This window comes from Boleophthalmus pectinirostris, unplaced genomic scaffold (assembly GCF_026225935.1).
Source record: "Boleophthalmus pectinirostris isolate CB_2022bp ecotype Guang Dong unplaced genomic scaffold, ASM2622593v1 HiC_scaffold_14, whole genome shotgun sequence".
Taxonomy (NCBI): Eukaryota; Metazoa; Chordata; class Actinopteri; order Gobiiformes; family Gobiidae; genus Boleophthalmus; species Boleophthalmus pectinirostris.
The window spans coordinates 5,094,260-5,104,243 of record NW_026571047.1 but is presented as its reverse complement, the minus strand read 5'-3'; the positions used below and the strand labels follow the sequence as shown (position 1 = coordinate 5,104,243).

General features: G+C 37.3%; 1 protein-coding gene across 1 annotated transcript in view; it reads left to right on the top strand.

Moving 5' to 3' along the window:
* Nucleotides 1-9,108, top strand: part of LOC129407901 (diacylglycerol lipase-beta-like) — a 12,778-nt gene extending 3,670 nt beyond the window's left edge. Inside the window, exons 3-9 of the mRNA XM_055150490.1 lie at nucleotides 1,235-1,333; nucleotides 1,471-1,551; nucleotides 2,258-2,385; nucleotides 3,676-3,744; nucleotides 3,945-4,017; nucleotides 5,555-5,808; nucleotides 7,286-9,108. Coding sequence (XP_055006465.1) covers nucleotides 1,235-1,333; nucleotides 1,471-1,551; nucleotides 2,258-2,385; nucleotides 3,676-3,744; nucleotides 3,945-4,017; nucleotides 5,555-5,808; nucleotides 7,286-7,481 — 900 coding nt within the window. The 3' untranslated portion in view covers nucleotides 7,482-9,108. The remainder of the gene's footprint in view (nucleotides 1-1,234; nucleotides 1,334-1,470; nucleotides 1,552-2,257; nucleotides 2,386-3,675; nucleotides 3,745-3,944; nucleotides 4,018-5,554; nucleotides 5,809-7,285) is intronic.
* Nucleotides 9,109-9,984: the final 876 nt, after the last annotated feature.

Genomic DNA, 9,984 nt, shown 5'->3' with positions numbered 1-9,984 from the left:
GATCTCCATGAATATAGGAAGATTTAATTCAATACTGTGGAGCATTCCAAATAAATCAATAACATTTGACAGACCCTCCACCAGAAAAGTTACACATATCAATTAAATTTAATTGATAAAAAAATATATAAATATTTGTCTTTTGTTTTCTTTTATATTTCAAATATAAATTTGTAGTCAAAAACACATGGTAAGCAGCCCTGCATCAAGTCGCACTCGCCACGTTCACATGAGAGCTTTAAATCTGATTAAAATTATTTAATTCTGAATATAAATTAATTCCACTTTAAAAAGACCATGTAAACACACTCTAAAATGATTATTCAGAATAAGTGGGTGGTTTATTCTGATTTTAAAGCAGAATTAATTTATTCCTCAATCATGTACAAATTTTTTCTTCTTAAAAATAATTCCGGTCGTTCAGCCCATGCTCGTTGGGTCGCCCGTTGACTCAGTTTGTCTTCTTTCTCCCTTCTCCGACAATCTTTCCTTCTCCTCAGCTGACATATGTAAAACATGATGATTATCAGAATGACTGCGAAAAAAGTTTGTATCATGTTTGTGTCCGTGGCGTAACGACAAACCGAGATGACAAAAAATCCGGTAGCAGCTAAAGTGAGTGTTTGTTGATATAGACCTCAACTCAGAATTATTATTTCCATGTAAACTCGAAGGAGAATATTTTAATTCCAAACTACTTAATTCCAAACAATTAATTTGTAATTAAAATGCATCACGTAAACGAGGCCACTGTGTTTGAACAGAGAAAGAGAAGTATAGATAGAGCACAGCTGGTCACACAGAAATGCCCCAATGAACCCACAAATCACAAACTCTTAAAAGGGGAAGTGATACTTAATCAGCTGTACAAGTACTAGAACCTTGTTGACATAGTGACTGAATATAGCTTAAAACAATGGAAAGTAGTGTTCATTTTATATAGGTCAGTATGCTCAGATCCTCCTTTTTATTAAATGAAAGTAGCAAATCTGACTTGTTGAAATACTTACTACTGTGCAGCAAACACCTGATCAAAAAGGCAAAAAACAACAAAAAACTCCCTTAAAAATAACATTAATAATGAAATATAATAATATACTTACATATATATTTACAAATGTTTTACTGATTTCATTGATCTGTCTGTCTGGATACTTTTTTCACTGTCTGGATACATATGGCATATCAGATACAAATCCATACTGGACTATCCCTAAATCTTTCCTAATCCGAGTCTACCATTTTCCTTCTGCAGGATGTCTTGACTGATTTGTCAGCTGAATGTGAGAATCTGCCACTAGAGGGAGTCTACGGAGCCTGCTATGCTCATAAGGTAAACAAGACAAGTGACTCAACCTGAATATATCTCATGTGTTCTAGCACCTGCTTTGTTGTTTGTTGAATCTATGCTCTCTGTTAACTAACAATAGTTCATAATAAATGATAATAATAATACATTTTATTCTACAGGGAATATGCCAGGCAGCTGGTTATATCTACAAGAAGCTTATCAATGATGGCATCCTCAACCAGGCCTTCTCTATTGCTCCTGTAAGAACAATTCATGTTTCTTGTTGTCTATTAAAGTGCATATAATAGGTCCAACTACTCAATTCATTCAAACATAGTCAACATCATTATATTTAAAGAGGGGTCTTATGCTTTCTCCCACGTTATAACATTGTTCCCTCATCAAAAACATGCCTGAAGAGGTTTTAAAATGTCATCGATGCCTGTTTCAGTAATTTAGTGATCTGGCCGGGCCCTTTTCGATCCCACCTTACGGTTTGAGGGTCTTACGGTCTGTCCACAAGCCTACGTCATCCATGCTCCCACATGACTATTCTCCATAAATATACAACTTCACAATCCTGATGTAATGTGCAGAAGTTTCATTTGTGGAGTGCAAGCTGATTGTGTTGTGATGCTGCTCTGAAGGGGGAGTGACGTGGTACAGAGAGCAAGGGGAGGCGGGACTCAGAGCATCAATAATCAATAAAAGTTAACTTATTTGAATTATTTTGTGTGTAAGCAATAAATGCCCCATAAGAAGTGTAATATCCCCTCTTTAAGATTCAGTGAAAAATCTTGCCTAGGTTTCTCTAGTATAACACATTTGATCAAGTTTATACTGTTAATTCTGCCCAATTAATGTCAAATTCTGATCAATATTTGCCACTGTTTAACCAGACATATTAATTACTAAAACATGTCATGGATTAGCATAGTGATGGAGTTGTGCACTGTTCCCTCACAGGAATATAAACTGGTCATCACTGGGCACAGTCTGGGTGCAGGCGCAGCTGCTCTGTTAGCTGTCATGCTGAAAAATTCCTTCCCCACGTTGAAGTGTTATGCCTTCTCGCCACCAGGGGGACTAGTGAGGTAAGAGTTCCTTTTGAAGTGTTAGTATTCTAGTCAAATGTATTTTCTATTTAAAAAAGGCTGTTCTGTAATGTTATTTAATCACACTGGCTTCAGGACAGATGCAAATTAAAGCACAACATTAAAGATGCACTATGTAACTTTTCTGGTGGAGGGTCTGTCAACTGAGTCACAAACCAGGAAGACGTTTGGAAAGATGCGATTACAACTTCCCAGGCCCAGTTTTCTTCATCTCCATGTCATTGTAGCGTTCTGTTGTGTTCGGCTAATCAACAATTACAACCATACCTCAGTTTTCATCATTTTCCCCACTCCGAGTTCACTGGATACATGCGATTAGAAGAGACGAGGTGCCAAATTCATGATGATTCCAAACAGCTAATACGTATGCAGTCTTCATTTTACATTTACTTCAGGCTTCATATTTGGAAATCCGATCGCGAGCATTATAGCAGCCACAAGAGCCAGTCATGATTGAGATTGTTAGATGTGCCCACCCTTCTCACCGGAAAGCAGGAAGGGGGCTTAGTTAGCAACAAAACAAACTAGCTGTCAATCAAACCTGTTGCTAACACTAACGGGAGCGACCTCGGGGAATGAAGGCATCTGCTTGATCTGTTATTTATTCATATCTTGATTTAGGGACAAAATGGCAAAATGAAAAATTCAGGATCATGTAGAGCAGGTTAATACAAACATTTTCAGACCAAAATGCACTGCAGTAAGAGCCGCCTTGCACACTTCCTATTTGCAACGTGGCGGTTAGCACATTAGTTATGTCCATATATACGGTCTATGTAAAAATTAAACGTAAAAATCTTGAAAAACAGGCATTGTTAGTGTGAGAAAGCCCACCTCTCCACAGATCTATCCTGTAATGTAGCCTTGTGGCATCACCTGCTTGTCTCCATGGGGATATTGAAGTTTATTGCCATACTGTGGAATGTTCTGGGAAAAATAATGTCAACAGACAATAGATTATAGACATACAGGTAGCTTTCCCTCCATCAGAACAGTTACATAGTTCATCTGTAATTTAACTAGATTATGGACCTAAATATTAACCAATAATGATCCAGTGTATTCTTTTTAAAAATTGTGTCTCCTAATCTCCTTAATATTGTTGGTCACTACCATCCATCTTAGATTTTGAATATTGTACTTCGAGCATGTGAACACAGCCTGGTTTATATGAACATAGATAATTAGTCTTTCTCGTTATAAGTAATAGGATTAAATGACCCTTCATAGTTAATTCTGTGTTTTTTACTTGTATTTGTTTTTCTGCAGTAAGGCTTTGGCCGATTATACCAAGGACTTTGTAATATCTGTTGTTTTGGGGAAGGATCTCGTTCCCAGGTAAGACAAAACTACTTTATTAAAACTTTTACTTTCTTCTAGTAAAACAGCAAAGAGAAAAATGCATGTACATGTAGTGACCAGTCTATTACAGGCTTGAATGTGATGTTCAGTCTATTTGTGGAACTGCCCTGTTATTATAGGCACAACACACAGTGCTTCTTTACTGCTGTTTATTTAAATGTGACTTTTCCGCACAGACTAAGTCTTCCAAACATGGAGGATTTGAAGAGGAGGATTCTCAAAATAGTGTCAAATTGCAACAAACCAAAGGTAAGTAACCGATCATCAGTGGCCAATATTACTAATAGTAGTGCATGGAGGGATGCAGCTTATTTCATTCTTTGGATGTCAACTGCATGATTACATGAAAGTTTAAATCATACTTTGGAACATTTTCCATGGAGATAGTGACGTGTTCCTACATTTTTCCGGGCAGTACAGTGAATATCCTAAATGGAAAAAAAAACATGACTTTATATTTTGGCTAAAAAGTTCCACAGGAGAGCTTTAATTAAAATATACTGAGAGATTAAAATGGTTGGCATTCACATGTTGGTTTTGTCATTATTATTTACATTGCTATTAGCATGGCCATGTTTCAGAATCAAAATATCAAGTGCTTTTTACAATATTTCTTAAATTGAAATTGTACATATGAGGGTGCACAGTGTGTCTTCTAGTGTATTTCATTAGTATCAACACAATAAAACTGTGGACATTTTGATCTAATTATGTTTATGAAACAGGCCCTAATTAAGTTTGAATGCTAATTGTTTTCTGAAGATGTCCGAGCTCAGTAGGTGGTGCTACTGTTTCCTCTGAAATGCCGGATTATGTGCCAGTTAAAAACAAAGCTTGTCGTGTTATTTCAATAAAAGTGACCCCATACCAGGAAGAACAAAAACATGGATATCCCCCATTGTCCTCCTCTGTTTGCTACTGCTATTGTTCTCTGAGCTATTGCTAGGCTACGGTGTGTTGTGCTTTGCTAACGCATCAACGACATTTGTCCTACTCATAGATCCATGCTCCTACGGCAACCCAGAAGAATATTTGATTCTGGAGAAAACTACACCTAATGCTAATGCTATCTTATTTGCAGTGTTAAATTTGGTCATTGACTTCATGTAGGTCATGGAATGTTTCTGTTCTTGAAGAAATATTCATTCATTAGTAGAGTATTGTTCAAGTTGAACTTTTCATCTTATTGTTTTGTGTGAAATATTCCACAGAATGGTATTAAACATATCTATCTTGCATTTACTGAATTGTTTTTATGGCTATATCTTGAAAAAGAGAAATGTGATTTTATCTGTAAATGATTTGTGACCAATGAGCTCCTTCATTTCAAATGCATCAGTGAAAAAAAAAAATCTGACTGGACCATCATGTCCATGATCATGAGAGATATTCTGGATGTCATCTTCGTTGATTTCTGCTGACAGACTATGTCTATATTACATTTAGTTTAGATTACACGAGATTACAAATACATTATTATCGCGATGGACATTAATTTCAGGCAGCACAATACATAATAAGAATAACAACAATGGAATTATATAGAAGTATTATACAGCCATATGTTGTGTGAAACAAATGACTTCCAGACTTCCAACAGGACAGGGACAACAGCCTGTCCCCAAAGGTATAGGAGGTAGTTTCATGTGGATTAAAGTGCAAAGTCTACTATAGAATTCTTTACCCCCCCTTTGAACTAACTATTATATTCTGTACAATATCAGGTAAATCCAGCCTATAGCACATCCCTGTACCTCCATGTAACCACTATCCTTGTGTGTTCCAGTACCGTATCCTGCTGCAGGGCTGTTGGTACGAGATGTTTGGGGGCGACCCAGATGACTTCCCCACAGAGATGGACAACAGGCGGGAGGAGGAGCTGAGCCAACCGCTCCTGGGGGAGGAGTCGCTCATCATCCGTAACTCCTCATCCTATCAGAGCCTGGCGTCTGACGACTCTCCCGCTCACGCAACCACGCACTTACCGCTCTTCTTACCTGGGCGCGTCCTGCACATCACTGAAGACGGACCCACGCGGAGGTGAGTATCGAGTATTGAATACCCAGAGAAACGGGTGGGCGCCCTGCACCAAACACTGTTAAATTAAGAGAGTTGAGTTATAGATTTGGTTCAGAATACGATTGTTAAAAGTACTGAAAATCAGATACGAATCAATACTAAAACTAATATTGAAACTAGACACTTATTTCAGCATTACAAAACTTGGACTCACAGGCTTTTCTTTAGCATGGTGGCGCAGTGGTTAGTGCGCTCACCACATAGCAAGAAAGTCCTGGGTTCAACTCCCAGTCTGTGTGGAGTTTGCATGTTCTCCCTGTGCCTGCATAGGTTTCCTCTGGGTGCCAGCATGAAAAACATGTACATGTAATCTTGGTCCATGTAGGACTCCCCTGAAAATGTAGTTTTAAAGTTCAAGTAGGTCTATTCTAGTTAAATAAAAATCAATAAATAAAACTTCTATCTTCAGTTTGAAAAGAGAAGAGGCTGGCTCATTTGTGATGTGAGGTTTGTGAGCAAGTTGGCTCTTTTGAACGGTTCCTTAATGTAAACAGTTGGATCTGCCCATCACTATGGCTGACTAGGCCAGGTCCATCCTCCTGACATAGGTATGAGATGAACATGTGTTGTGCCCTTTTCCAGGCTGTTTAGGAATCCAATTTTCTTTTTAAATGTAATTATTAAAAGTGGAATGTTTATGTTGAAGACATTATTTGGGTCACATTGACATTTTACAGTGATCAGATACATCTTTGTTTGCCTTCATTGCTTCATTCTCCTCAGTATTCACGAGAAAGAGCACTGTGTGAATAAAAAAGTATGACAAATGACTTTGTGATGCAGGCGTTATACAACAGTAGACTGGGGCAGACGATGTGCTGTAGCCTCAAACACAAGAGTCACATGGAGAGTCTCCTAGGAGTGCCACATGATGGGCATTGTTTTTTTAATACACTCCAGTTTGAGGTGTTTCTGTTCTGTGAAAACAGGAAGGAACAAATTTAATGCTAGAATTTACTAAGTATAATAATGCATAATCTAGTTTGTTATTTACATAATTACAGGGATGTTGAGAAATCTTTAATGGTGGTCATCTGTTTTTGCAATCAAGACATTACGCCTGCCATCCAGAGGCCATTTTCAGTTTGATGCTACTGGCTTGCAGCACTAGGAATTTATCATACTCTGAGTGAACCAGGTCCAGTCCAGGGAGGAGTTTTAGTGAAAGTGCCCTACCCTTGTTTACTAGCTCACTCACTGTAAAACTCTTCCCTTTGGGGCTGGACTTGGTTCACTCAGAGTATGATAAATCAAAGCGAATGAAGGATTACACCGTATCCTTGTAATTACTAACATGAAACAAAAACTGGCACAAAATCCCATCATCTTCCGTGCACACAAAACAATGGAATATTAGCCCACCACAAAGGTACAATCCCATCATCAAACTCCACAATGTTAAAGTTGCATATTTATTGTATGTATCTTTGGTCCTCAGGTCGTGTTTCTCTCGGGTGCGTTACCGTGCCGACTGGTCCAATGAGATGGCTTTCCGCAGCGTCCTGATCAGCCCACGGATGCTCACTGACCACATGCCCGACGTGGTGCTGCGGGCGCTCCATAGCCTCACCACGGAGCGGCCATATTCACTGTGTCCCTCCGCCTCGGCATACAACCAGCACAACCCCATCTGAGGAACCACTCGGAGAACTCCCATAGTCTTCATGAATCAGACATTGAAAACTAAATGTGTGAATGTGTGAAAGGAAACACAAGTCCAGGTATGTTTTGATGAGGAAACCACACTATGACACGGTGGCTAACGGCTGAAATGTCAGTTTAGCGGAATATAGGACTTAATCTAACTCCTGTAAGCCGTGGAACATGCTCTGGAATTTTAAGTCTTTAGTTTCATTACGGGCTATTATTCTTTTGATTGTAAGCAGGGATTGAGATTTACCAGATGGCTATTCCATAAAGCTAACCCGGTAAAATAACAGTCCAACTTTAGATAAACTGGAACATGTGATAGTTGCACAATACAAAATGTGACGCCTATTTCTATTGTTATAAAGATACTATGACTTCGGTTTTGATCATTAACCCACCGATTTTGATATAACTGTGAATATGTTTACATATACACCAAAAATTGATGATTATGATCTGATTTCTGGGTTTATCAAAATATTGAAATGTCATGTAAACATCTAATGAGAGTAATTTAATTTCTTTCTCATTGTTCACACACATGCAAATTTTGTCAAGGTGTATTTGAGAAACATTATACAAAAGGGAGTTATTGTTAAATGAACTGTACTTTCATTTAAGAATTTTTGACAATCCTACTTATTTTCATGTCAAATGGGGAACTAGGAAAGCTAACAGACCAAGTTACAGGAAAATTTCAGTTTATAGAATAGTATAGTGTTCCAATGTATTTGAGGAACATTGTAACAAAAAAGGGAGAACTAATGTGGTTAAGATAAAACATTTGAGTCATTTAAAAAATTCATTCTACTTTTCCATAGCCCATTCTAAAACTATCCATTAAAAGTCAAACAATTCAGTTATCAATTGTTGACAACCATACTAAATTTCAATTAAAAAGACAACATTTCAATAAACTACAGATTTACACTAATTTTTCTCAAGTACCACAGAAAACAAAGCTTCTTCATCTAAAACAGGACTAAACCATAACCAAAAACAAGCCAACAGACAAGGTACAAATGTAGACGAGCCCATTCACCTTCATTGGAATAGTTTTATGGAATAGCCCTGCGCTGGGTTTCCATTACAAACCTGACACGTTAGGTTGGAGCACAATTCGTTACCAAGCACTTTTAACACAATAATTTTATTTAATTTTATTTAATTACTTCCTTTTTGAGCGACTTAATGCCATGGTAAAAGAATGTGCGTTGTGAACAATATTTGTATAGTCAGTGTTTTATGTGCGTGACTGCTGTTTGTTTGATGGTTCAATTACCCAGATATGTATGACTGAATTCTTTCCAAACTTAAAGGGTAGCAGCCATCCTTCCTGTGTTGTTAGTACCTGTGTATGTTTATGGTGTATCGTCATAACACATCAAGGTGAACAGTGCCTATGCTTAACTAAAAACAATGGGGCGGTGGCTACATGCTGTATGATTTGTGCATGAAAAGGCCATAAGATTGTACCCAGACCTGCTATTGTTTACACTATGTTTGTTTTTTCCGGAAGTATTATTTGCTTGCATTCATATTTCAGATTAAACATGATGTGACTGCATTGGGCTCCTTGATACAAATAAATTGTAATCAAATGCCTATAAATTTCGACTTTTGGTTTTCATAGTATGTATGTTGTTTTTTTATAGATTTGTGTAATAAGACATTACCCAAGTTTTATACATAAAAAGGTGCATTATGCAGTGCTGGGAACTAATTAAATACATGTGCAGAGAATATGTATTGTGAATACAATCTCTAAGTAACTGTATTGTGGTACAGTTACTCTTTCATTTGGTGTTATTCAGAATAAAGTTACTTTTCTAATATCAGGAATACATTACAGTATTTGATCAAGTAATTTGGCTTTAAACTGGGCATAATTAGTGAGAAAAACAGGAAACATTGCTTCTAGTGTGGCATGTGTGATTTTTACTTCTCCAGTTAGTGATGGGAAATGCTTTAAAACAGTGAAACAAACATAAAGCTGTTATTAATACTGTGTTGCATCTTTACACTATCATTTAATGTGATGTAAATATCCAAGTATTCAGAATACAGTTCTTTGATTGGACCATGTATCTGGATACGTTGCAAAATACTTATACATAAGTATATAGAGATTTTGTATTTTATAACTACTTAAAAGGCAACACTCTTAACCCATCTCACTCCCAGTCTGTCTCTACACTGGTGGATGAGTGTGTGTGTGAATGGGTGAGTGGTCTCTTGATGTAAATTGCTTTGAGTGCCTTGAAGGTGGAAAAGCCCTGTATAAAAATGTGACCATTGACCATATGTAACCATTAAAAGTATTCTTCCCTTCACTACCGCAATGTTACTTTTAGGGTGGCAGTCTGCCTCCAGGGAGATATTGGTTTGCCTGGAATGTTTCACTCTATGTCATTAACTTAGCCAAAAGTAACCAAAACTTGTACTCAAGTAAGAGTAATGTTATGAATAATATTACTCCAGTAGAAG